The sequence below is a fragment of the Trachinotus anak genome, unplaced genomic scaffold, assembly GCF_046630095.1.
Source record: "Trachinotus anak isolate AG129_WGS33_773 ecotype Australia unplaced genomic scaffold, CSIRO_AGI_Tana_v1 ptg000005l, whole genome shotgun sequence".
In the NCBI taxonomy this organism is placed as follows: Eukaryota; Metazoa; Chordata; class Actinopteri; order Carangiformes; family Carangidae; genus Trachinotus; species Trachinotus anak.
The window spans coordinates 25,122,682-25,150,000 of NW_027273856.1; the positions used below are offsets into that span (position 1 = coordinate 25,122,682).

General features: G+C 39.0%; 3 protein-coding genes across 7 annotated transcripts in view; 2 read left to right on the top strand and 1 right to left on the bottom strand.

The window, feature by feature from the left end:
• The first annotated feature begins 5,263 nt into the window (after window positions 1-5,263).
• gpr6 (G protein-coupled receptor 6) lies at window positions 5,264-8,193 on the top strand. Its single transcript, XM_071477560.1, has 2 exons — window positions 5,264-5,551; window positions 6,698-8,193. The coding sequence occupies exon 2, from the start codon at window positions 6,723-6,725 to the stop codon at window positions 7,728-7,730; it is 1,008 nt and encodes a 335-aa protein (XP_071333661.1). The 5' UTR covers window positions 5,264-5,551; window positions 6,698-6,722; the 3' UTR covers window positions 7,731-8,193.
• An 8,832-nt stretch (window positions 8,194-17,025) lies between these two features.
• On the bottom strand, window positions 17,026-20,633 carry ccdc167 (coiled-coil domain containing 167). The gene is made up of 4 exons (XM_071479289.1): window positions 20,448-20,633; window positions 20,120-20,214; window positions 19,485-19,537; window positions 17,026-18,416 (listed from the first exon to the last, which is right to left on the bottom strand). Exons 1-4 carry the CDS (start codon window positions 20,496-20,498, stop codon window positions 18,298-18,300), a joined length of 318 nt encoding a protein of 105 aa, XP_071335390.1. The 5' UTR covers window positions 20,499-20,633; the 3' UTR covers window positions 17,026-18,297.
• kif25 (kinesin family member 25) overlaps window positions 20,221-27,319 on the top strand; it is a 17,039-nt gene continuing 9,940 nt past the window's right edge. Inside the window, exons 1-15 of one of the 5 annotated variants that reach the window (XM_071479287.1) lie at window positions 20,221-20,353; window positions 20,495-20,548; window positions 20,897-20,918; window positions 21,054-21,127; window positions 21,261-21,326; window positions 22,543-22,665; window positions 22,864-23,005; window positions 24,615-24,718; window positions 24,849-24,934; window positions 25,065-25,104; window positions 25,197-25,264; window positions 25,353-25,427; window positions 25,627-25,773; window positions 26,046-26,222; window positions 27,223-27,319. The exon at window positions 27,223-27,319 is cut by the window's right edge and continues 58 nt beyond it. In XM_071479287.1, the coding sequence (XP_071335388.1) occupies window positions 21,059-21,127; window positions 21,261-21,326; window positions 22,543-22,665; window positions 22,864-23,005; window positions 24,615-24,718; window positions 24,849-24,934; window positions 25,065-25,104; window positions 25,197-25,264; window positions 25,353-25,427; window positions 25,627-25,773; window positions 26,046-26,222; window positions 27,223-27,319 (1,194 nt within the window). In that variant the 5' untranslated portion in view covers window positions 20,221-20,353; window positions 20,495-20,548; window positions 20,897-20,918; window positions 21,054-21,058. The other 4 variants (XM_071479286.1, XM_071479288.1, XM_071479284.1 and 1 more) reach the window with 4 other exon arrangements.

Consider the following 27,319-nt stretch of genomic DNA (forward strand, 5'->3'; position numbering starts at 1 on the left):
TCTGGTAATGACACGTGTCACCTAAAGTAAAGAAAGCCATTCAGGTGACTCAAGTGGTTTTCTCAGAGGGGATTTTGTTTGGAGTTAATAGAATTTGTGCCATGAATCTTTAATGTATTAGGACTCTAGTCCCTGAGAGCCCCTACACTGCCCATGCCATGTACACGGACAATTGCTTTCTCTATTGTTTCTGCTGTATTGGTATGCCATCACGCTACAGGTTTTCTTGGTAACTCCTTACCAAGTCACATAACCAAAAATAAGGCCTGTCTTCTAGTGCTATTTTGTTCCTTTTTATTTGGCATGGAAACTGACTGCACTGGGATCAGCTTTTTAAGGCTTAAACAACAAACAACTAAAAGTATAGAAGGGCCACTGGTACACAAAGCCGTAGCTTGAATTCTAGAAACACTGGGTCCAAATTCCCCCAGCACGAACCCCAACCACCTAAGAAACGTTTCACTAGGCATTCAGTTTATATTTATTCATTTAAGTGTGTGTTTGTGATGGAGATGATTTCTGGAGGTTATATGCCCATTTAACGTGTCTGCCTCTACTAATTGTAGTCTAATGTAGACATTGTTGTGATTTATTATGTATTCAGGAGTTTAGGTCCCTGGAATAACTTATATTTAAATCTCAGACTCTAAGATATAATAAAAAAAAAGTTGAACCCACTGTTATACTTACATTTTATCTCCCTACATGAAGATCTAAATATACTGCTGGGAATATAAATGGGGAGGACAAACACTAAATTACTTCATTTTCTTTTGATTTACCATTATTTCTAAAAGCAGTCACATTTAAAGATGTTGTCTCTAAAAATATCCGGCTCTGCCTTAAAAAAAACTCTGTTTAATTTGTAACTATAATTGTAGAACATGAACTGCTCTTCAGGTTATTAAAATCAAATTCAAATTCCCAGGAACAATACTGAAGACATGAGCACAGTGTCCTCAGTGGTGGCCCGGCAGGTATACAAAAAACAAAAACAAGCTTGATCAGACGAGAGAATCACTTTTGTGGGTCTGATTCCAAAGCTTTATCAGTGATGTATCAAAGCCAAAATTGTTTTTTTATTTTAATGTGTATTAATGAACCGCCACCTGTGTTTACAGCCAGTGCTTAATTTTCTTAACACAGTGTTCAAAACCCATTTGGTTTGGGCCATTAGCAAGTTTTTAGCAGGTGCAATTATCATAAAATTGAGGTCATGATGACATCTGTAGTAAGGCTGGTATGGTATAGTGGGTCAGACACAATTATCAGATTATGTTTTTCATGACTCCTTTTGTGAGTGGTCTGCTCATCTTGTTTTCCAGGAGCGATAGTGTGTGAAAAGTGTCCTCTTGGAAGAAGCAGGTCAAGTCAGTGAGTAAATTGACTTGTTATGTCTTCACAGTAAATCTGTCTCCGTTTAGGTGTCTCACTCCATTTTCTACCAAAGCCTTCCCTCCTACTTCCTCATCTGAATTTTATTCAAATTTGGCACAAAAGTTCACTTCACTTCAAGGATGAACTGACTAGAATTTGGTGGTCAGAGGTCAAGGGTCAAGGTCACTGTGACCACACAAAACATGTTTTTGGCTATAACTCAAGAATTCATACAGTAATTATATCAATATTTAACAAATACAGGAAAAATGATAAAGTGATGATTTTTTATATCCAAAAGGTCAAAGGTCAACTTAACTGTGACATCATAATGCACTGCAAAAACACCATTATTCAATGCTGTAGCTCAGGAACAGAAGGGAGATTGTGACCATATTTATACACTCATGCCAATAAAGGAAAAGGAATTTGTTTTTTGTTTCTCTGCATGAACCTACACACTAATACAGTAGACACACAGCAGGACAAGCCTAACAAAGCTTAACAAAGTCAAGTCAAAATCATTTTATTTATATATTCCTATATTGCAAATTAACAAATACACTTTATACCTTTTATTGAATTCTTTCAAAGTCTACTCATATTATAAGCCTGGACAGACATGGATGTAAACTGCAGCTGCACACCTGTGAGTTCTCATCTAAAGTCTATCCATCGTCCGTACTTTGTCTTGTCTTTCATTATTCAAATTTCCTTTGTCACAGCTCTGTTGTTAATAACCTTTCCTCGGTTTAATCGCGGACATGCTCAGTTTTTCCTGAGTAAATATCTGTAAAAGGGTATTCTCACATTGAAAGGTGAGTCACAGAGCTTGTCTGTTTGTGTACAAGCACATGGGAGCATGTGTGCACTTTTGAAAATGAGAGCACTGCTGTCTGTGTTTGCGGACAGGAGGACTGTAGACAGTTAGGGCTTGTTTCCCGAAAGGGGCTGTTTTGAAGGGAAAAGAGGTCTTTTATACGGCCCTCTTTTTCTCATGTTTTTATGTTCCTGATGGCAGGTGTCTCATTACACTGAAGCCTCTCAGCAAACATGGATATGGAAGAATAAATGCATCTAGTCACTGATATTTTTGGGCATCTGTTCTTGGTAATCCTCACAAAATAGAACACAGACTAAATGTTTGTGTGTGGTGCCAGCATTGCAGTGCCTCTATTTTGATGAAGATGCAATTAGTTTACTTTAGTCCATCATAGAAAACAATCAAAAATGATTTTGAGGTGTATTTTTAGTCCTGTGTGTTTGCTGGGTATCAGCCTAGGTCTTTGAAATGAGTCACTAGGCACTTCATGTGACCGCTTAGCTTATGAATGAAGACAACCCCCTCTCCAGATCCTGGTCCACTAACAAAAGGTGGCCCACCAGCTGTTGCCTGGAAACCAAAACTGGTTACCATATTGCTATGCTGCTTTTTTATCTGTCTCCCCACATTTCATCCATTGTTATATGACATTTAATTATTGAACTGTAAGACACAACATTTTTGGCCATCATAAATTTTATATTCTATAAAGTTAGATGGCTCTGTTTTAGAAATAACTGGAAAGGGAAGAAGGAAAAAAAGGTTGAGATTTTATTGACTAACCGAGGTCTAAACACATAAGACAATACTGAGTAGTTGAACCATACACATGTTTGAATCGAAGTATTATTCTACATTTGAGCTTCACATTCATTGTGTTATATCACATCAAGTTTATCGGGGCTAATTGTAGACTAATTGTAGGCTGCTGAAACACATGAAATATTCAGAAAAGGAGGTAAAGGTGAGTAAATATATGTAAGGAAAATGAGAAAAGAGATCCAAAATGTTTCAAACAGAGGAAAAGAATTGATGATTTTCACAAAAGCTGTCAAGAGAAACAGTTGTACTATCGGTACCTATTGGGTATAACACGTCTGTTCCCAGATGAACATCATTTACTCAACATACTGAATCACGGGTGTCAGTCTGGTGAGCCATGGTGTGTGTCTAAGATACTGTAACATGTTGCAGGTACACAGAACACACAGTGTTTAGAGACTGATCAGACTGAGCTGGATCTGTTTCTGCAGACAGGAAATCAACTTCCGAAGTGATAAGGCTACCATCTCCACACTTAGATCAGGTTATTTCACAATGTATAGGACTGTGAAGCCAACCTTCTCCCAGAGCATATTAGTTTGTTAGCCTTTCTTTTTGTATAGACCATCTCTTAGACCTAAATGGGCACCCTGTATATTACAGCAGTATTTGACACCAGTCAATAATTACTACCACATTTGATCAATACAAGCTCAACTCATAATTGTTTGCCCACAGTATGCTGTCACAAACTAAAGTAAAAAAGTTGTGATATAATGAACAAAATTAACACTAATGATATTATAATACTGTATATGCTAACAAGAAAGCTTCACAATATGCTAACAGCGTTCTATAATTTAACAATTAAATAGACCAGAGAAAAATGAATGAAATGAATGAAAAATAAAACATCAAAGGTAGCATGATTAACAGTAAACTAATCATAGGTCAAGACTAGTCAGGGTTAGGGTGAGAAGATTAAGACTAGTCTGGTTCACCTGAATAATTCTGTGACAGTAAACAAGTTTAAGAGTCTACAGCCGCAGCAGCTCTGTGGTGCTTTAGGCACAGTGGTGCTTTGACCAGAATGGTTACATCAGCATGCTAACATGCTCACAATGACATTAACTAAAAATTGACATTAACTGTCTAGCTTATAACATTTACCATGTTTACCACTGTAGTTAATTGTCTTAACATGCTAACATTTGCCAATTCTCACTAACTGGAGAGAAGCTATCGGGTCATAATTTTGAAATTTTGACCAGGCATCGGAGAGTACTGATACAGGATGTTTGTCACAGATCTGACTTATGGTGGACATAACAATGTCACTTAAACTAAATTCCACTGAACTATGCCAGTAAGGGTTGCTATAGCAACAGACACCAAAATAGATGAAGATTTTTCAAGGCTCTTTACACAGATAAATACAATGTTTAAGCACTTAATAATTTTACACCTGTCAGTATGAAAAAAAAACCAGCATGAAACAGCATCATCATCAGGCACTTTCCACTCAGAGCACTCTCTTGAGATTAGATGGATTTAGTAGGCGTCCGACACAAGTTGACTCATCCCATCTATTCAGTGAAACTCTAGGATACGCTGCACCTTTTAAATGATAGAATTCATAGGAATAATTTAAGATAAGAGAGAAGACTATAAGTACAGCTTGGGTGTGTGCATATTCATGATACCTATGTTAGATCTGATAGTTGCACTATTTTTTTTTTTTTTGTATTGAAGCTGATGATCAATACTTTTCACAGATTCTTCACTTAAACCACAGAAATGAAATGAAATTAGCAGTTGTTTAAAAGTTGACTCGCCCCACCTATTCATTGTTAAACTTTGGGATATACTAGGCTTTCATGGCCTTTATGGGATTATTCTACAGCATATGGACATGAAATGAAACATTCACTGATAACACGCCCCTTATTCAGCACTTCAGATGTACATCATATATAAATATCTACATCATACTATGTTATAAACCATTTTATGTGTTTACGATGAAGTGTTACCAATTTTCTTAGGGAATGACAAAAGTGATTTGATGTGTAAGTGTCCCTTTCTTGTGTGTTGGCCTTTTTCACCAGTTCCTCAAGGGTTTGCCTGGAGTCAAAACTCCTCACACAGCAGAGGCGAGAGGAGCCTGCAAGAACCTGTACTTTTATTTTCATTTGTGAAAGAGCGCTGTTGCCAGAGGGAGAGAGAGACAGCCTGGCATCAAGTCTCTCTCTCTCTCTCTCTCTCTCTCGGCCATGACGTCACTCAGGTTTAAAGCTCTCCTCACATGTCCTCGGCCGGTTCCCTCTCGTCCTCCTCGTCCTCCTCCTCACATTCACCTCCCTCACCGAGCTGAACACCAGCCAATGCTTCACACCACCCCTGCCCTGAGTGTCTGTCCCATGCGTGGGAAGCACAACCAAATCAGGGGCTTCACTGCAGAGGGTCCACAGGAGCGACAAGAAGGGGACAATCGCTGCGTCCTTTTTGTTTTGTTTTTTTACATTTTGTCTTCGGGCGACGGGCTCTGATTTCAGCGCAAACCTCAGCTCATACCGTTTTGTCACGGAGGTAGGTATCTTAGATTCAACAAACTCCCGCTCTGGATAGTGCAATGCAATTATAAAAGTAATAATTATAATAATAATAATAATAATAATAATAATAGTAATAATAATCATTATTATTATTATTATTTATGTCGGCCGTATATATTTTTATACACTCCACTCCAAAATATCAGAGTGATAGTTATGAGAATGAGCTCCTCGTAATGATATTGAAATAAGCCTAAGATCTGATTTAGAGGAATCAGATGCACTTATGCATCACTTAGTGTAACAAAATTATTATGAGTATATAGTTATTAAGCACCACATTCACCCTGTAGGTCCTTCTAAAAGTATTAAAGTAATTTATCAAAGAAATAAGACCAGGAAACCAATGATATGAATGATGTTTAGTTTGTGATTTCAGCACCACAGACAGCTCCTAGGCTATTCGCTGCTGCAGCTGCTGCACGATGGGGACAACTTCTAAGCATTAAAAGTCTGTTGACACAGAAAGTTTTTTTTTTTTTAGATAGTCCATCTAAATGAGTTTTGGTTGAATGTAGGGCTTTTGTTTGTGAAGTATGATCAGAAAATGTGTCCTAGGAGTTGTGTCAGTTTTTACTTACTGTGGAGCAACTCCAGGATTTGTAGCTGATGTCATCACTTCAGTATGTTTTTTCTGTTGTTCAACTCAAACTCACAAATTAAAACTGGGCTGTATAGTGCACACTGTAAGAATGACAAAAAACTGTTTTAAGGGAGATTTTCTTTGTGACTTTTGCATGAATCTTGCAACAGATTCTCTACAAATGAATCCAGGATGAGCCTATGAATGTTTTGTTCTCATTTAAAGTACCCAGTTTTATAGGGATTGATAAATTGCTTTTGTCTTGTGTGAAATTTTGTGTTTGGCTCTTGTACATTTCAGCGAGTAAGTTGACTTCCTTAATTTAGCTGGTCAGTTTAATCTTCAGTGGTCAGCAGTGGCAAGGACACACTCTACACAAATGTCATTAGGCAAGACATTGAAACATGAGCAGCTCCACTGGTGCTGTCATGCAACAACACTGACTTTTGATCTCCTTAAAATAAGACAAATCAAAAGAGAATTTTCCTTCATATTGTCATTAACAATCCAATCTACTTGTTTTTTCTCTGCCTGCAGGACAAAGGGACAACAGAGCGGAGATATGAATGAATCGGTGGTGGTGAATGACTCCTTTGCAACTCCTGTGGCTGGAGAAGCTTTCCCATGGATGGAGGCTGAATCTCCAGAGCGCAACGGCAGCCTGGAGTTCTCCACTGCCCCGTTAAATTTCCCCATCAACCCCTGGGACATTATGCTCTGCATGTCAGGCACTGTCATTGCCTGTGAAAACGCCATAGTGGTAGCCATCATCTTCTACACGCCAACACTAAGGACTCCCATGTTCGTGCTGATTGGGAGCCTGGCTACAGCAGACCTGCTGGCTGGCATGGGATTAATCCTGAACTTTGTGTTTCAGTATGTGATCTCTTCTGAGACTATTAGCCTTATCACTGTAGGTTTCCTGGTGGCCTCCTTCACTGCCTCCATCAGCAGCCTCTTGGCCATAACAGTGGACCGTTACTTCTCCCTCTACAATGCCCTGACTTACTTCTCAGAGAAGACGCTGCAGTACGTTCACCTGATGTTAGTGGGGACCTGGGGGGTGTCTCTGTTCCTGGGCTTGCTGCCAGTGCTGGGCTGGAACTGCTTGGATGAGCCGGCCTCCTGCAGCATCGTCCGCCCTTTGACCCGGAGCAACCTCACACTCCTGGCCACCTCCTTCTTCGCCATCTTTGTGCTCATGCTCACTCTCTACTTCAAGATCTGCAAGATCGTGTGCCGCCACGCCCACCAGATCGCCCTCCAGCAGCACTTTTTTGCCACTTCGCATTATGTTGCCACTAAGAAGGGTGTCTCCACTCTTGCGATCATCCTGGGGACATTTGGTGCCAGCTGGCTGCCCTTCGCCATCTACTGTCTGGTAGGCGAGAGGGAGTATCCATCAGTGTACACCTATGCTACACTGCTGCCAGCCACCTACAACTCCATGATCAACCCCATCATCTACGCCTACAGAAATGCAGAGATCCAGCGCTCTATTTACATGCTTCTCTGTGGCTGCTTTCAGGCCAATGGGGCCTACCGGTCAAGGTCACCAAGTGAGGTCTAAAAAGGTGCTAGGGCTCTTTGTGTGTATGTGTGTGTGTGTGTGTGTGTGTGTGTGTGTCAGTGTGTGAAAAAGAGAGCAAAAAGACAAACCATCCCGTGACCATCGACAATCTGCTTACAGTTGACAGTGAATGCTTTACAAACACAAAAGGGGGGTGTGATGCTAGAATCGTGTCTCTCATGCATACTGTATCTGCACTTTACTATTTCTCAACACAAGTGAGGATGCGATTTTGGAAATGCTGTGAACAAGAAACTTCTGTGAAAAAGACAAAAACAAACTTGTGAATGTACTTAAATGAGAAAAGGAATGGAAAATCTTGCACTTTATTCAATGTTTTTTGAAATGCCAAAGCAGTATTGTATAGCCCTTATTGTGTTTAAACGTTTGAACCTGTGAGTAACGTGTGCCATTTTTCTATTTTGTATCGTATTGTCTTTGATGTACATTTTCTACATGAGGAATAAAGGGATGAAAATCCAGCTGTGGCTCCATCACGTGTCTTTACTGTTGCACGTTTCTTTGACAGGGTCCTTGTGTTGCACCTGACTTGTTTTTGTTTTTTTTGTTTTTTTACATCCTCTTCACCTCGTTCCAGCCTCTTCCTGCGGAGCGCAGGTGGGTCTGTTTGAAGAGACTAATGGCACCTTGAGAAAGCGAGTACTTTGCCCCGGAAAATAGCTTAATTTACACGCAGACACATTTGAATCCTGTTTGCTTAGTGCGTGCGTGCGTGCGTGCGTGCGTGCGTGCGTGCGTGCGTGCGTGCGTGTGTGTGTGAGAGACAGAGAGAGAGAGACAGAGAAAAAGAGAGGGTGAGCGAGACAGACAGATAAAGGGAAATACCACAAACATGTGAAAACATGTGCCATGCAGTCAAATGTGTTTAGCAGCTTTGATTGCCTCCCCTTCAGGATGAGCAGGGGAAATGTAATCTAATATACGCCCAACTATTAATGCTGCAGAAATCAAATGAGCATTTTTTCATCTTGCAATTAACTATGTAACTCCATATTTGCCTTGGTATATGGTTGCATTGATAAGATATGATGCATAGGAAATGAAAAAGGTTGTTTAGACTGTTGCCTTATCTCCACTTGTCTCATTAGCATCTACAATTATGATTGGGGTGTAAAGCAGCTGCAGGCACGTGTACGTGTGTGTGACAGAAAAAGAAGAGCTCTCCCTGGTAGCTACACCGAATGAACCTCGCAGCCACAAACACAGCAGTTTATCCACCAGGCTGTTTAAACAGGTTGTGGTTGAGGGCATCAGAGTGCCACACAGGGACGAGGATACTGTTGTAGACCAGGAGACCTGCAGGCGTGATGGGATACATAGAGACCTATTTTCTCCTTGTAAAAGCTTTTACATGCCAGGCTGTTACTCCTGCTCCAAAGTAACATCAGAATACCACCATAGATGTGTCTTCGTTTAAGAATAATGATAATTATTACAATTGCATTAAGTGACATCTTTACATATCAACTAATATAAAGTAACATTTAGTAATAAATAGTCGAAAAAGATCTTAGCAGATTCTTGTATATAGAATGACACCCACCATGAGCATGAAAACACACTTCAAGTGCTTTTTGATCCCTTTGTGTTTCAGTTAAAGAGCAGGCGCAACTTTTAATCTATTGGAAAATGAAATGTAGACATTTATGTAACAGCTACAGAAGCCAAGGCCACAGTGGCAGTGTTTTTTGTGCTTTCTCTTGTGTGCTTCCTTTAACTTTTCCACTCTCACAATCTGTTTTTCCCACTCAATACTTTGTATGACCTGTGTATACTGACCATGTCATTGCCGATGTTATTACTTAACATAGAATGAATAGAAATTAATTATTGGATTAATTGCTCAGGACATATTCACACATACAGTCGAATGTTTTGTCAATAAAAAGCCTCCAAACTATAATTAATAAAGATTAGTATGAAAATATGACGTATATGGTAATGTATTTTCTGTAATACAGTAATCGTATAGCAAGAGAAAGCTTTTTTTTTTTAAACATTTGCTCCACTTGATCCCTGATTAAATATCATGTTAAATCAATAAGAAATCTGTATGTTTCTTTCGGTGTAACAAGAAATTGCTTTTATACGGCATTTGCTCACATCTATCAATGCATCATAAATCTTTGGATTAGACTTTGGCTCAGAACTAGATAATGATGCTGCGCCCACCTTGTCGTTTACAGTTGTGTGGGCTTCAGGTGGGCTGTTTTCAAGATGGCTTGAACTGGATTTTTTTTATTTATTTTATACATGTACTGTGTGTATATAACTCTTGTTTTGTCCATGTTGGACAGCTGGATCCCACTCATGTCTCAACAATAGTTCTCACATAACAGCAAAATAGGGGTCACTGCACTTGCCCCTTTTGTGGACTATCAACTGTAATGATCTCCAGTTTGGAAGCTATGAAACCTTCAGGCAGTTTACCGCTGATCACAAAGTGGGGGAAAGGTGAGGGATGCTGAAGACCACTAATGGACTGCACGCTGTGAGAGCGGGACATGTTTGTTCACCTTGTTTTTTTCTCCACCTTAACAGATGTTGCTTTTGTTCACTCTAGAGAGCAGGCAACCACCTGTTTGTACACAGTAGTTTAGTCGTGGCAGAAGCCACAGTATATAGTGTTTGAAGCTTAAATTTATTAAATGTCACATTCCCAATGTACATTGCTGAGGATTATTGAAGTCACTGTCATTTTTAGACATATCGTTGCACTTAAAGGATGAAGCTGTATGTTTCAGTTTAAGTTTAGTGTGCTTAATTTTTCTGTCAGAGATTTTTTCAACTTACTTTACTTACTTTTTTTGGTAAAGCCAGTTAATAGATTATTGAAGCCCGTGACCAGAAAAAGAGACTCTCGTCGACTTCATGACGTCATTGATTGGAAAAATGTAAATGAACCCTAGTTCCACCGTGACTTTACCATGAAGTTGACAATCAATGTCAAGGTTTATCTGTTGTGGAGCTTTCGATGATATCATATGATCTTCTACCCAGTTGTGATGGTATTTCAAAGGCTTCTTGTTTAAGTCGACTGAAAAGTTTGGCTCTATTATTTATCTTAGATCTTGGAAGCAATACTTGGCAAAACAATCTCATTTTACACCTGCAATAACTGATTTTATGGACACTTTTCAAGGCAGTGAAAACAAAGTGTGAACACAACAATATTGACATGTTATCAGTTTTTAAGATGATGTGGCAGCATTTGGGATGTTACATGCTGCGTGTTGAGTCCTTCCCAAGACAAGTAACAGCTGTTATAGAAGCCAACCACCTGTGGAGGTAATAAAGACTTTTGACTTTTTACACTTATTTTTATTTATATATTTTTCTTGTATCTGTTGGCATTACTAGAGGATGATTTCAGTGGCGTGATTTACATATCAGCAGTGCCAGTTATGCACATCTGATATTTGAAAATCCAAACAATAACAAACTCTTATTTCAGAAAGAAAAAGTTATAAAATACCATCTTTATTTTTATAAACTCTGAGTCATCTGCTTTCAGCAGCTAAGTGGACTCTATATTGTTGCAGAGGTTAATATTAACAACACTGAAATTCACCTGTAGACTTTCACTTTGATGTTACATCCATTAGACTGAATAGGGGCTGGCAGCAGTGTTTGAATTATGTAATGCTTGATCAGTGCAGACCTGAGCAGCTCTCCAGGCAATTACCAAAGTACACAGTCCAATGATTCCCTCATTAATAACATTAATTACGGTGGTGTAGCAAATGCTCTCAATAGGAACATGAATATTACTGAGTAGCCATTAGCTTGATGGAAAATACTTTGGTGTTATTGATTGTGTAATCACATAAATTGCTGGTTTTTGCTTCCCTCCTGGGTTGTCGTTTCATATTCATATGAAAGGAATGTTTGAGATAGAGAAGGCAGAGGCCACGAGATCAATAGTGGCATTCACCTCTGATCTGACTCCCCATGGAGAGCGCAATGGTGTTGAAGGAAAACCTTGGAACCGCCTACAGAGTGATTATTAGACACTGGGGTTTACCATGATTAACATACACAAACACACACATATCCACACAGAAGCACAGACACAAACACACACTTTATCTCTTGGAAACGCACAGACAAGCCCACATCAGCTGCATAAAATCTGCTTTGCAATAAAACCTATCATCATTTGCCTTTGTCCCTCTGGCTGTGGCCTGTTCAAACACCAGTGTGTGTGTGTGTGTGTGTGTGTGTGTGTGTGTATGTGTGTGTGTGAGAGAGAGAGAGACAGTGTGTGTGTGTGTGAGCATGTGTTGACACAGGACTGTACTGTATGAGTGTGCTTGTTAGTAGCCTGGCTGCTACCATGATTCATCACGGGTAACTTACCAGATTGTGGGTAGGTGTGATTGTTCTATATGATGTCTGTATTGTGTACAGTATATGCTGTGTGTGTGCGCACAACTGTGTGCCAGTGTGTTTAGGAGAAAGAGAGTGAGAAAGGGGGTGAGAGAGAGAGAGAGAGAGACCCTCCCTGGCACAGGGGACATAAACTCCTCTCCCTCTGGCTTCTCAGAACGTGGTGTGACGTGGTGAGTGTGGCTGAGGGACATTTTTCAAGTGCTGTGAACAGCAACACACTGTTTGAGGTTCTAGCTTTGTACTTGCGCCACCTAATTGTGTTGATATAAGAAATTAAAACAACACATAAAAAGAGCATTTTTGAGTGGTTTAAAAGTTTCAGGCACAAACAAAGTATTCCTGATGAAATGTGGAAAATTACTATACATACAGTAACTCGCCAAAACCCATGAACACCACAAAAAAAAAACTGCCACATGTACAATTCAAGGGTATCAGCTGTAAATTAATTTATGCAAGGTAAATAAGTAAACAAGGCACTGCATTATCAGTTCAACTTAAAATGATCAAGATGTCTTTGTGCTTATGCTCTTTTCCACAATGACTCAGAGAGAAAATCTAAGGAATGGGAAATGACTGCGCATGACCCGGTTAAATTTCTAAACTGAATATATAAATATCAAATGTATGTAAAATATGCTAACAAAAATGTTTTTTTTACTGAAAGTAAATTTCATTATTTCCTATTTCCTCCTTGGAAGGTCACTTAACCCCTGAACTACAAATCCCAGATTCATTTGCAAGCAAGAATATTGAGTCCAATGTCTTCACGGTTATAAAAACATTTTTGCTATTCATATTCATTCAAATTCAGCAACAGTGTGTCTCTATACCTTGATGAATGCCCTTGAAGATCATAAGGCTTCATGATGCAAATGAACTGAATTTACAACACTTGTTTAACCACAATACCAGGAGACCTGTCAGCTCTGCAGGTGGATGGACAACAGGGGGTTGCTATCTGCCTCTGTCTGTGAAATAACCTCTGGTCCTTCTGAATCCTCCTTAAAGATAATATAGATGACAACTTTATTGTTTCTTACACTGTAGGAAATCACAGCAGGAAGTGGTCAATTAAAAATCAAACACATTTTGACGTCATTTTGAATCTTTTTGGCCTTATTAGTCTTTTCTAAAACCAGATTAAATTGAATTGAAAACATTGTCTCAGCTCTGCTTTAACAATGAATGAAATGTCTTTAATACTTTCCTGGCTGAAACAGGTCAATTTGACCTCCAAGATAATAAGAAAGTTAAAAAGGTAAATAAAACTGCTGATGCTGAAAGTGTCTATTTTGTCTGAATGTGGCTGCAGCCAGTTCACTTAGTGTCTGATACTTCTACAGGCCTGGCTCTCCATGACTAACACCTTCATTCGGCATCATTATTTTCCATTAGCTCACCTTATCTGATGCTCCTCTCCTCTCCCACACATTCACTGAGCCTTCCCGCTCCAGTCAGGACAGTACAGAGTAGTGTAACCTTCATAACCTGACAGCTCAGTTCTTAACAGCCACTTCTGTAACAAATGAACTCTCCCTCTCGCCATGAATTACACCCCTCGCTCTCCTATCTTCCCCTTATACTTGACCCTACCCTCATCTTCTCCGCTCTCATCTCCTATTTACTTATTAAGAGATTCACTCTCTTAATAACTCAGACTGCAGCGATGATGACTAATGTAGAAATTAGGTGTGGAGCAGATAAATCCAGCCATGACTAGCCTGAGGACTCAAGAATATGACTTAGATTAGTGTCTGGGCATGATGACTTAACTCCTTACCAGTAGCTGTTTTTAATTCTGGCACTCATTCTGGAATGAGCTTCAGATATTTTTACAGTTATTGAAAGTGCAGAAAGAAGATGATAGGAGTGATTCACCACAGATGTACTTAGTGACAATGATGTGTCACAGTTTTAAATAATTATGGACTTTACCGTCAATGAGACCATGGGTGTTGCAATTACCATGATCGAAGACAACTATATTATTTAAAAAATGAAATCTTGATGATATTGTGATGGCAGATGTTAGGCTTTGTGGAACTGTTGTTTACCAGGTCATCTGGTTGCCTCTCCATTAAGTGTTTTTTTTTTGTAAGCTTTTGTACAGTTATGGTTACATGGCTACTCTCTCTTCACCTCCATACACTTGTATTTGAGTCTAATTCACTTGCCAAAAAAGAGACAATAAATACAACAAATAAGGTAAAAGTCAAAGAGAATTTGACTGACTTGATTTTTTTTTCAAATTTTCTATAGATATCGTGATAATATCGTTATCGTGAATTCTTTTGGCCATGATAATCATGTATTGAAAATCTGATGTCTGACATTGATATATGTGAAAGCTAGCAAGATTTTCTACATGAAACATATGATCAGCTTATAAAAAATAATATTTTGTTTTAGATTTAACTACCAAACTCTACCTTTGCCTTGACAAACTACAAGAGTAAAATGCTCAATAATAATTAATGCAATAATATAATATGTGATAACATGAGGGCCATTCTACTTCACATACTTTTACTTGTGATACTTTAAGTACATTTTGCTGATAGTATTTCTCTATTTAAGTAAAGTTTCAAATGTAGTGCTTTAGTATATTTAGCATAGTGATATTGCTATTTTTACTAAAGCAGAAGATCTGAAGACTTCTTCCACCACTAATAGATAATACAATAAACACACATGTACACATACATGTACATGTACATAATGCATTGGTGCTGCATATACACATTTAGCCATGTACCACACATGACACAAATATGAAATTCAATTGATTAATGACCAAGCATCTGATATAAAAACCTAATTTTTTCATTTGACTCAAGTACACTGGACCAAAAAGGGTAGCAAGGAAGGTTCGGTACCTGAAGACATAACCCACTGCTGAAAAACTTACATAATCACATCTGACCTCAGTGCAGACACTGAACCTCCTCCTGCTGTGGGTGAGCTCAAACATCCTCCTGCTTAAGAACCAAAAGAATCCAAAGTGACGTCTGGCATTTTGGTGCTCAGACAGACTTAATCAAATTTTTTTGTGAGTCATGTACTTTCATGACTTGAGGCCACTGACATACTGTGTCATGAAAAGCAAAACTGGACAAAAGGTCAGCATCTGACAGTGCAGGAGGACACACTCAAGCAGAAGGACTGTTAGTTTTATATTACATTTAAGAGTAATAGCCAAATCTATAACTGAAACAAAAGCATTAAATTACTTTGTCACCTATCAAAATATTTAGACCAATTTGTGGATTTGTTACTTTTCACCTTTGAAGTTTTAATTGAGCAATAATATCAAAGGCAACACTCAAATTAATATTCAAATGTCTTCAGTGTCCATAATCAGCATTTAAATCCCACAGAAGTGTTGCATAATGGGTTTGTTTACATTTGTTTTATCTGGGGATGAGAGAATGAGTGTGCGTGGGCGTGATGTGTACTGTGTTGGTGATAATAGTGTGTGTAGGAGGGAGGGCCACAAGCAATTATTAGATGGTATTGCTGTGAAAGCAATCCCACTATGTATTGTCAGGTTCAAAAAGTTTTATTTCACCATTTTTAGGACTACTATTGTCTCTAATGTTTACTGAGACAGGAAAATAGGAAAACAGATAGACAGGCTTTTCTTAAATTGCTGCACCTCCCAAATCACTGTGTTCAACAGAGTCTCCTTCCTCAGAAAATGTAAAGCTTGAGATGACAGGAGTTGACGTTTTTGACTGACAAGACAGAGTTTTAGAGGTGCGTCTCACAACTATGGTAACTAAAAAGTTACCATCGCTATGGAAACCATTAACTACAGAAGGGCACGCAAAACTGATTCAGATCAGTGGATTAGACTTGCAAACACATACAGTAGGCACACAGACACACAGATACAAAGATGCACACAAAGATTACAGTGTAATTCAAACTGCATTGCTTTGCGAATGGCCTGAAATGTGCATGAAACTTGAACTGAGATTAAAAAAAATGTATGAAGATTGTGAAAGGGCTGAATTAATGTGTAAAAATTCTTACATTTATGACCTGTTTAAAGTTTCAATTAAGTTTTTAAGGGAAAATGAGAATGTGTAGTAAGTAATCTGAATAAGATTAGGTTTGAAAGTTTTTTTTAGTAACTTCCTTACAGCTAAACTGCAGCAGCTGGAGCTAAACTAGAATGATTTATTGATGACTGGTGCTCTGGGCTGTTTGTATACTGGTACCAGGTAGCTTGTATGTTCGTGTGTTTATGTGTGTGCAAGTCTAATCAGCTGATCTGAATCGCTTTTGTGTGCCCAGCTGGAGTTGATAGTTTCCATAGTGATGGTCACTGCTTATTTACACCTGGTTAAAAGAGGTAATATGGTGAGACACACCTCCAAACTCTGGCTTGTCAGTCAAAAATTACACAAATTAACATTACCTCCTAAAACTTTATATTTTCTGAGAGAGGAGACTCTGTTGAACGCAATGATATAAAGCATTTGTCTGTGGTGTCAAAAATGTGGAGGTGCAGCGATTTTTAAAAATGCCCCTCTCCCCGACCCTCTGTATTCAGTTAACTTTCGAGCCAATGGGACAGTTGGATGGTACTCCTGTCGCTCAGAGGCTTGTCGCTCTGTATTCTGTAAGTCGCTGTGCTTTGGTAGTCACATTGTGTGAAAGAAGATGAAATTTTGCCTACGTTCTGACAAGAAATTATGCGTGTAGAGTGAATTTTGTGGCCATGAGGACGAGTTAAATATTAAACATTTTCAGACCAGTTGAACAGCTTCTCCCCAGTCTGTGTGATTTCACTCACTCCAGCTGAATATTCCACCACTTACACACTAATGTAAAAGTCTGACAAAGTCCAGAACCATTCATGACACTTGAACTGTCACTGTGTAAAAACTATTAATGGGATTTCAAAGTTGAATACAACCAAAAATGTAGAAAAGGTTCTGAACATTTTGAATTTTGAATGGAATTTTACAGTTTGAATAGAGTTTTTATGTTGAAAAGACTTTCACAATAAAGTCAGAGTGGAAACAGAAAGCAGATTGTGATTAAGATCGTGGATTGTGATTCTACCCAAAGAGATTGTCATGCAATCTCCAAGATGAACGGGTGAATGGCTGCATTACTGTCATTAAAACAAAATATACATTCTTAAGGTCCTGTGTAAATCCCTTAACAACAAAACATAAAGTTCACATTAAAAATAAAACCAAATGGATCATTTACTCACTGCAGCATTTCCATTTAACTGTCTGATACGTGCATCATGCACTATTACTTAGAGGACATTTATTGATATGTCACTGAAAAGTGGTCTTGATTGGCACCAAGTGTCTATCTAATATGTTATATAAAACACAGTAATATTACATTGGATTATTTATGGCACAAGGCAAACTTGATAGTTTACTGGTTATTTATGTGACAACAGTAACAGTAAAGTCTTCAACCCAGCGATGAAAATAAAAACTGTGACTGTATGCAAGCTGAGGAAAAGACTAAAGGTGCTCACTTACTTCACCTCAATATAATACAAGTGATGGTTTACAGGTGATACAATCCTAGTCACCTGCAGTAGTGTGCAGATGTCCAGCACGTGGGTTGGGATTATCATGGGATAACCAACAGTCACACACTGATGAATATACAATATTGTGACCTGGTAGCCTGGTATAACAATCCAAGCTGCGTCAAAAATGCTGGTGAAATAGCCAACAGCTGTTTTTCTATTCACATAAGCTGAGAAGTGACAATATCATACTACCAGGTTCCAGCTTGAATCACAATTTGCAAAATAAGTGCATTTTCAAAAGTGACACAAAAAAAAACAAAAATAAAAAAAACAGAACAAAACAAAACAAAAAAATCTAAAGAGAACCAACACATATTCAGCTATACTGACTCAATGCAGAAGGAGGTACAGGCCATTATTAAGTATTCAATTAAGTATTGTGGAAGCTGTAGTGGGGTGCGTGGTGGGGTGTGAGGGATAAAACCAGTTTGATGACCAGATGAGATGAAAAAAAAGATGAAATTATGCCATCTGCAGGCAGAACTGAGGTATTCCATCAACAAGGCTCCTCCACTTTTTTCATGGGTCTGGAGGTTGTTGCTCTTTGAGCTGCAGGTCCCTTTAAGATACTGTGTGGTATCATGAGTCCTCTTCATTGTAGAGAAAGACATAGTAGAAAAGAGCGCAAATAGCAAGCAGAGCAACTGACAGTAGCATGTTCTTCCGATTCTCTCCTCTTAAAGTCTCCAGCTCCTTGTCTAGAAAAGAAGAGCAAGATTGTGCAGGCGTTAATGTGTGGTAGTGGCAGCAAGCTTCCATCAAATATGAAAACTCAGGTAGATACAAAACCTGCCTCTTCTACTGATGTATGGTGGTATAGCAGGCTAAATATGTAGTGGCCCAGATCTATCACTGTTCATACGTAAGTTAGTGCACTTAGATGACATTCGATGTGATTCCCTCCTGCTTTAAATGTTCTTCATGTTAAATGTGTAAATTGTGATACAGAGCTGAAAACCAACATGTACATGCAGTCTGTAAAATATACATTCTTGTTTATAAAATCTGATAAAGTTCTGGACTGGAATACAACACTTTATTGCTGCTAATTATTTTTATTATTGGTTTGCCTGGCAGTTATTTAAGTTCACATACTGAACTGTAGTTTTTAGGGCCAACATATGGTCAAAACTCCAAGAAATTCAGCTATCGTAAACAAAAAATATTCAAATATTCAAGTTTTAACAATTGTTGCTGTTAATTTTCTGTTGATCAACTAGAGTAACTTTACTTCTTCAGCTGACAAAAGTGAAAACAGCTGTCTGGTGTCTGTGAAGGTCACACATCCAACTGAAATAACAAATTAGGGTAAGCCGATCAATTCCCCAAAATATCCCAACTACAGATACAAAGTCTTGTTTTGACTATCAATACTACAGTGAACAGTGCTATGTGCATGTGCACAGTGATCAGCTCTTTAGTTGAGAGAATTCACATAATGAGCACTTGTTATTTACCATTAAAAAGTGTGTATAAGCCTGCATGTGAAGTATTTAACAGAAATTAATACAAAGAAATGCCTCATGTTCTGGAAGTAATTTGGTGATAATTAAAATATATTCAGATGCAGCATTCACCTCATTAATCATGGTACACTTCTTTTCAATTTTATGTTAGTATAATGGCTGCTTTCAACAATAAAACATATCGATATCAGTATTGATATTGGTGAACCTGATGCACGTATTACTTGATACAGCAAAACTCCCTTTGAGCAAAGGGGGGCTCTAAAGTTATGGATAAGCATTTTAAGCACAGTGGCTCACCTAGCTTTTGCACCCTTTCATTCATGATTGCCATTTCATCTTCCAGTTCCTGCCTGTGGAGTAGAGAGGATGTGACAACGACGAAACTGCATAATTATGAGGCTTTTACTCTTTGGATTAGTCACATAATGAGAAAGTCATTTGTGTGTTTATTTTCAAAAAATAGAGACTAAAGGATAGGTGCACCATTTTTAAAGTCTGTCTTAAAACAACATCATACATCAGTTTTTGATTGTTAATCATTCCTCCTGCTCATATCGACCACTAAAAGATCCCTTCTGAATGTGATTTCAATGTAAGTGACGGGTGATAAAATCCACTGTCCTCCTTCCATGACTTATCTTTTTATGGATATCAAAAACGCCGGAAAAGTGCAAAATATGGGACCTTTAACTTCAGCTAAACTTCAAAATAAATTATTTCACAAAATGAGGACTGTGGATTGTGCCCCCATCACTTACCAAGAGAACACATTAGAGAGGGATCTCACAAGTGCCAGTGTGAACAAGAGGAATGCTTAGAACTGTCAAAAGCTGTTGTTTTAGGACTGACTTAAAAAAAAAAACATTTCCTTTGTCTTTTTGAACTGTCACAATCTCCATCATCATCATCATCATCATCATCATCATCCTCACCTCTCCTTCTCAGAGAGCTTCTCCTTCCTGCTCCTGAACTCCGCCCTCTCCAGGTTGTCCTGGCAACGTGCCCGCCTCTCCTCCAAACGGTCAATCTGGGATTCAGTGTTTACAGACGGTGACACAAGATTATTACTAGATACAAGATTATTAATAGATGAGATAAACACACCGTTTGCCGGGAGAGCGGCCGGACAGCACAGCGAATGAATGAATGAATGAATGTGGACATTTGTGCAAGCTGAACCTGAAGTAAACACTACATACAGTTCTTGGCAAGCGTTAGCTAAGGAGCTACTAGCTAGCTAAAGGCAAAGAGACGTCTAACCTCTGTGGCGACGCTGATTTTCTCTCGTCTTTTGTCTTTCAGTTTAGCCATTTTCTGGCAGGACCGACGAGCGACAACCTGGCTGCATGTAAACTGTGACTGTGCGGAAGTGTTTTTCTTCTTCGCAATGTTTACTTCTTCCCTTTGCCGCCTCACTCCTCGTAGGCTATGCTGCCCTCTGCCTGTTAAGTGGGTAGTTAATGGTTAATTAACAACACCTGTGGGCAAAGCCTGCATCCTCCCGCTGCAACTTAAATTACTGTCTGGCTGTTTCACATGGAAAATTGTGAATTAATCAGTCTTAACAGACCAAGACAGTCGCGGTTTTTCGACAACGGCAGCCTAACTGAATTGCCACCTTGAATTATGAATACTATGCGACCTTTAGACTGTGTTTTGCTGTCAGAAGTTCCCTGTGTGCTTGCCTGAGCGTCTCTTTTGTCTTTCAGGCTGGTGGACGCACGCAGACAGGTGAGCAGAGTTGAGAGAGTTGTTGTTGATCGTCCCTAATCGGATTATTTGACATGAGAGGACACGACTTGTTCATCTGAGGAGGAAAGGGACGAGGCTTCCGACTCTTCTCTCTACTACCTTCTTTTCTTTTAGGAAAGATGCCTCTCTTTATTAACCGAGACCAAATATTTGCGCATCAGGTACATCTGCTGGAGCACAAACTGAGGGTAAGTTACAGCTAAATTAAATTTAATGAACGTCTTTGGTGTTAGGGGATTGGTATAGCGACTTCAGGCTATATTCAGTAATTGAACACACGATATTTTTAATTCACACTTGAGATATATTTTTTGTTTTCAGAGTAAAGAAGAGCGGATACTGGAGCTGGAGACAGAGAACGCTATTCTTCATTTAAGACTTGCAGAGGTAAGAAGATTTCTGCCATTCATCGTTTACACTACAGGCTTAAATATTCTATTCTGTTCTGCATGAGCTGTATCTGTTATATTTAGTCTTTGACCTTCTGACTTGCTTAAGAAGGCTTTTGAGTGAATGACTGTTTTACCTGAATGGCTTTTTCTGCCAAAAGTGTGTGTGTGTGTGTGTGTGTGTGTGTGTGTGTTGTCAGCACTTGACTTAATTTCAACAGGCTTTTACACCTGGCTGAGAGCTCTGGCAGATGGATGGATGCAATATGATTTCACTTGAATATGTTCAGAAGCAGTGCAACATTAAAATTTGATGACATCAGTGCTGTATGGGTGTAACATTTTAAGTGCATTGGGCAGATGGTTGGTACACTGTCTGACAAAGATACTAGCAAACAACAGATGTTGACTAATTTTACCTACTTGCTCTGCTGACTGTATTTCTCCCAAGATGCATAAGGCTTTTAGTGGCCTTACCACTTCATTGAAGGTTCTGTGTATGTCTGTTAAATTATGATAATAATCCACTAAATAACCTGTCCATTCAGGTGCTCAGAGCTTACAGTAAAGCACACACTAATTTGGATGTTGAGATGATGATATGTCTAATTGAGTTCCATTGGCCTGTCTTACTGTGGACAGTTTGAAATATAGCAGGGAAAGCACAACTGTATGCAAAAACAATAATTACCAATACTAACTCCAGTGCTGTGCATGGTGTCTCACTGACATGACTTGTTGGACTAATTAAACTGAACAAAGCCATCAATAATGTGCTTTTCATACTCTTGCATTTCAAAATAAAAACATTTCAAAAATTAACATAGCTAGGTTGAAGTTTAAAACAATTTAGGTGAGCAGCAATGTACTCAGTTGCAGTGCAGCATTTTTAGCTGAATGAATAACTAGCCCCTGAACAAAGGATGCTATGATGCTGAATAACTATTGATTATTTAGCATCAGAGCTTCTACTGTGCAGGTTTTTGTGATAAGGCTTGTTGCCTACTATCTCTCAACATTTTGTTTGTTATATGGCTCATTTGACCAAACCATCTATTAGACCAGTTTGTTGGTTTCTATGTTCTTAACCACTTAACAGTTTACAAGCAAACCAGCCTGCCAAAAATTGTGTATTGCATTAAAATCCAACGTAAAGTCAGAATGAAGTGGCGTAGCAGTGCAGAATAAGTATGTTGATGTCATATCTTTTTCAGTGTCTGGGGAAACTACGTCGGGACCAGGAAGAAGAAACCAAGGCCCTGAACCATTATCAGCATCAGAGGGATGCACAGAATATAACTCGGTCAGCCCTCAGCAAACTCCTGTCTGCCGTCCAGGTACAAATGAACTGAGATGAATATGTGTGTGTATCCACAGGGCAGGTTTTGAGTAGTCTTTATGTCTGTTTGGTTTAGTTGTTTTACTAAATAGCATAGATGGTCAAGATAAGCAGGTTAAATGGAAACACAGAAAGACTTATACAATAAAGAGTAGACTCCCACATTTCATTTGTTCTCTCTGTATGTTTGTGGCAGGCTGTGAAGCAGGACCTGAGTGAGGTGTTTGCAGTGTATGTGAGTTTTGCCACTGAGCTGGAGGAACAGAGCAAGCAGCTTCTGGAGAAAGTAGAGCAAGCCAGCTCCTCCCTAAATGGTCACCGTGGAGACGAGATTCAGAGTAAGTAGCATCTTTGACATTATTGATAGTTTAGGTTTCTGATGGACTGTTTTGAAGCTGAGGTTTAGATTAACTATTTGGCATCATCTTGGCAGTTGTTTGAAGATAGGAAATGCAACTTTGTGGTTATCTACCAAAATTAAAACAAACAAACAGGTTTGTACAGAGTCTCACTCATTCTTTTCTGGTTACTCTGTGTGTCTCTCTCCATTCTGAAGTGTCTTACAGGTTATGTACTGGCTATATCTCCATTCGGGGGTGTGTGTGCTGGTAATCCTCTCACACTGTTCCTCCCCTCTTCTCTGACCCCTCCCTTCGAGGTTGTCCAAGGTTGACTGTTCTGTTGTGCTGTCTTGCAAGTCAGCTGGTCATCATAGCTCTGACGATAGGTGGAAACTGATCTTGTCAAATACTTGGACACACATAAGCCTGAGCTCATGCTGTCCGGTGCATAACACAAACTGCTCCAAACAAAATGGTTTTTCTTGACCTTTTATTGTTGATGTCAGCTGAGTTAAGGAAGAATGTAGAAGTTTACCCACTTACCTGAATTACACACCAAATATTTTTTTTCCTGTTAGTACCAACCCCACTGGGTTGTCATTTTTTGTAAGGCTGTTAATTTATTTTTAACATTTATTTTTATTTTTTTAGAGATACACTGGCTGTTATAGGTTGGTTAACCGTATGTCAGGTTATTAAAGGAAAAATCTATCCTAAATTGGATATAATATGCGTAATTCCAAAACCTTTGACAAGTCAACAAATCAACAATAGGTATCTGATTGGTAGAATAATCAATCATCATGTTAAACCCAGGTCAAGAGAGAAATCCTGGAGCTGTTTTTAATCACATGATTGCTATGATGTTGCAACAGCACCCATATTTTTATGTCCTTGTGTCATTCATTAAACTAAATTTGCTGAGAACATACAAAAATAAAAAGGAAAAATTAACTACAGATTCACATAACCAGTTATTGTTCTGACGGCTTTGAAGTAAAGTTATATTCCACATGGAGAAAAGATATTTGAGCTGTTTTGCCATTAAGATTTTTTGGGAATATATAATGCTTCAAATAATCTTTAAACGGAGAGGGGGAAAAAATCCTGGTCGTCAATCATATTCTGTTCTATTTATGTTCAACCCAGCCTAATCTTGAATGTCTCAGCTTGTCCTGTCTGTGTGAATGGAGGTGTTTGGTGCCAGGTGTGTGTACATGTGTGCTGCAGGATTAAAGACTTGGCCTGAATTCAAAGATTTACACCAGAGAACAGATGCCTGTGGCTGTGCAGTTGATTGTAACACAGACTTTCATTCACGAAACTGTTTGACCACTTAACAGTCTGAGTTTATACTGCACTACACCAGATTTCCCATATAATTTGAACTGGTGGCTCACAATGTCTGATGAATCATGGAAGTTTAAGGCTTTTCAGTGTTGATCTTGTTTGTTTTCTTAAAATGAGCACAATGATGACTTAATGACATTAAAAAAGCAAAACCTTTTTAACCTCAGTTCACGATTTTAAGAAAATAAATAAATTTTTAATATAAATATAAATCTTTATAAGCAGTTTCCACTAATGTTCTGCCCTCCCTACTCAGACTTGCAGGCTCATGTGGCAGCTCTGGAGCACTCTCTGGAGGAGGAGAAGGAGAGGTGCAGGGCAGAGCGGCAGAGGAGGAAAGAAATTCACAACACATTGGTGGTGAGGACAGATGTTTTATTGCCATATTGGCCAGAAGTAAATTATTATCCCCTTGGATGATGGATTGTACACACATGAAAACTGCGACAAATCTTGTGTCTGAGTTTTGTCATTGTTTGCTTTGCTACAGGAGCTGAGAGGTAACATCAGAGTTCACTGCAGGGTACGACCGGTTCTACCCTTTGACCACATCCAGTTCTCGACATCTGGAACAGGGTGGGTAAACACACAAAGCATTATGTGTCCACACCAGGACATACAGTATAAAAAATGAGGTGTGAGAGCAGTTGTTCTTTCCTCGAAAAGTTAGGATCATCCAATTTTATTGTTGTCCTTTTTCTCTTAGGCCTGCTTCATCAGAGGAAGTGGTGTATGCAATCAGTGATGTGAGTTTCATTGACTCTCAGATTTGATCTGGTTGCTGTGAACCTGCCCTAGTGTTCTCACTTTTTTGGTTATTCCTCATTTGTGTTTTCAGGATACGGTGATGGTGAATTGCCTGAAGACAGGGATGCCAGTGCAAAACAAGATGTTTGAATTTGAGAGGTAAAATACTGACATCATGTAGTGTACATGACTGATTTCTTTTTAGTTTTTTAGCAATAAGTCACTGTGGTGATTTTGTTTCTTCCAGGGTGCATGGGCCAGAGGATTCCCAGGATGCTGTGTTTGAGGAAGTCAAGCCACTCCTTACATCTCTGCTGGATGGGTTAGTGTAAACAATATAGACAGGACTATAACAAATAAGATGTCATTCAAGTTTATTCATTCCGCTGTTTTTGTTTAACACTACCCTGCTTGACTGTGGGGTTTCAAATGAAGGACAAACGCAATGAAATGTTGAACAGCATAATATGACTGCAGGGCTTCAGCATTAATTGAATGTCATTTCTTTCCCTGCCCTGCAGCTACAATGTTTGTATCATGGCGTATGGACAGACAGGCAGTGGGAAGACTCACACCATGATGGGATCTCAGCCACTACTCGAGCACTCAAGGACACAGCAGGACGCTCAGCAGGGTATTATCCCCAAGGCTGCTGCTGAGCTGTTTCGGTGAGAGAGAATGGACTGTTCGTTCATTTGTTTTGTATAAAATTTACAGCAGGTAATGGCTAAATTCAGGAAGAAAATATGTTTTTGTGTTCTGCTCCTGCCTTGAAGTGTCAGTGATAAATACTATAGTTCATGGTATTTTATGTGAATTAATGTCTATTAATTATAATGTGCACTGAGAGCTAAAGTAGACTGAAATTGTCTTGAACGTTTGCCCTTTCTTTTCTTTATCTGTTCAATGTTGTGTATATGTTTCTGTGTATGTGACCCAGGCTGATCTCTGAGAAGCCTGCAGAGAGCCACACAGTGGAGGTTTCAGTGATGGAAGTGTATAACAATGAGGTGTTTGACCTGCTGGCAAGAGATGAACAAGGGAACGCTGCTGGCCAGCGCAGGGACGTCATCACCACCTCCTCTGGTGCCATCCAGGTCACCTCCCTTACATATGAGTGAGTACTGCCAGAGCTGAGCTGACCATGTGCAGAAAGTGTTTATTTGTGCTTCGCTATAAAGGGTCTTATAACATTTTGTAGCTAGACTGCCAGTTTCATGAAGTAATTATATGTTTATATAATTAGAGCAGTTCTTTTAAAGCTTCACTAATTAATGCTTTTTTATATGAAAAATGTCAAATGATGTGTAATGGCTAAGGGGTTGCTCCTAGATCTATGTGCTTTTCTAGTTTTTTTGTTTTTAGCAGTACAGCCTGCAAATTCCACACCAAACCAAACCACACAAAAAAGCCCACTTTGCAGCTGTAATAGAAAACATAAAGCCACTGTAAGCAACCTGCCCAGCACAAAACTGCTGATAGACAAAGTTTACTGAGCAAACAAGTAGTTAGTGATGTAATAGTCATCATTTCATCATAAAACTTTTGGACAGGGAAGTTAAACTGTAAAAACATGTTATCATTAATTTTTAAGTTGATTTGATGAACTTGTTAGCCAACAGTTGCCATTTTACACATCAGCAAACATGGAGCAACATTAGTAATCATGTGCAGTCACATTTCCTGATGAGGGAATATCGGGGTCTTTGGTTTCTAAATGCTCTACTATGTTCACCAACTAGTCAGTCACATGGGTTTGTCTGTGTGTTGTTTGGGGCTGGGTAGCTAGTGTACAGTGGGGTTTTAGAGCTTCCTCACTGAGAACAGCTGTGGCTGAAAACAATGCTATGACAGTGGTGAGACTGAATCTAACTGCAAAGCTGTGGACCAGAAAACCAAAACAAGGATGCTAAACTCCATAGATCCAAGAAGAGCTGCAAAGTTGGGTGATAATTCACTGTGGATTTGTCACTACGAGTAACACCTTTCACATACACCTAATCATTTGATCCAGCGTTCATATAAAAAATACTGATTATAGCAGATTTAATGAATAAATTGCTACGTATTGGTGTGTGTTTAATTTTTTTTAATCACTTTCTCTATGTGGCTAACAGGCCTGTGTGTAGCGCCTCTGAGGTGATGCAGGTCATCAGCAGTGTTCTGAAACTCAGGGCTCACTGTCCCACCCTTGTCCATACCGACTCTTCACGC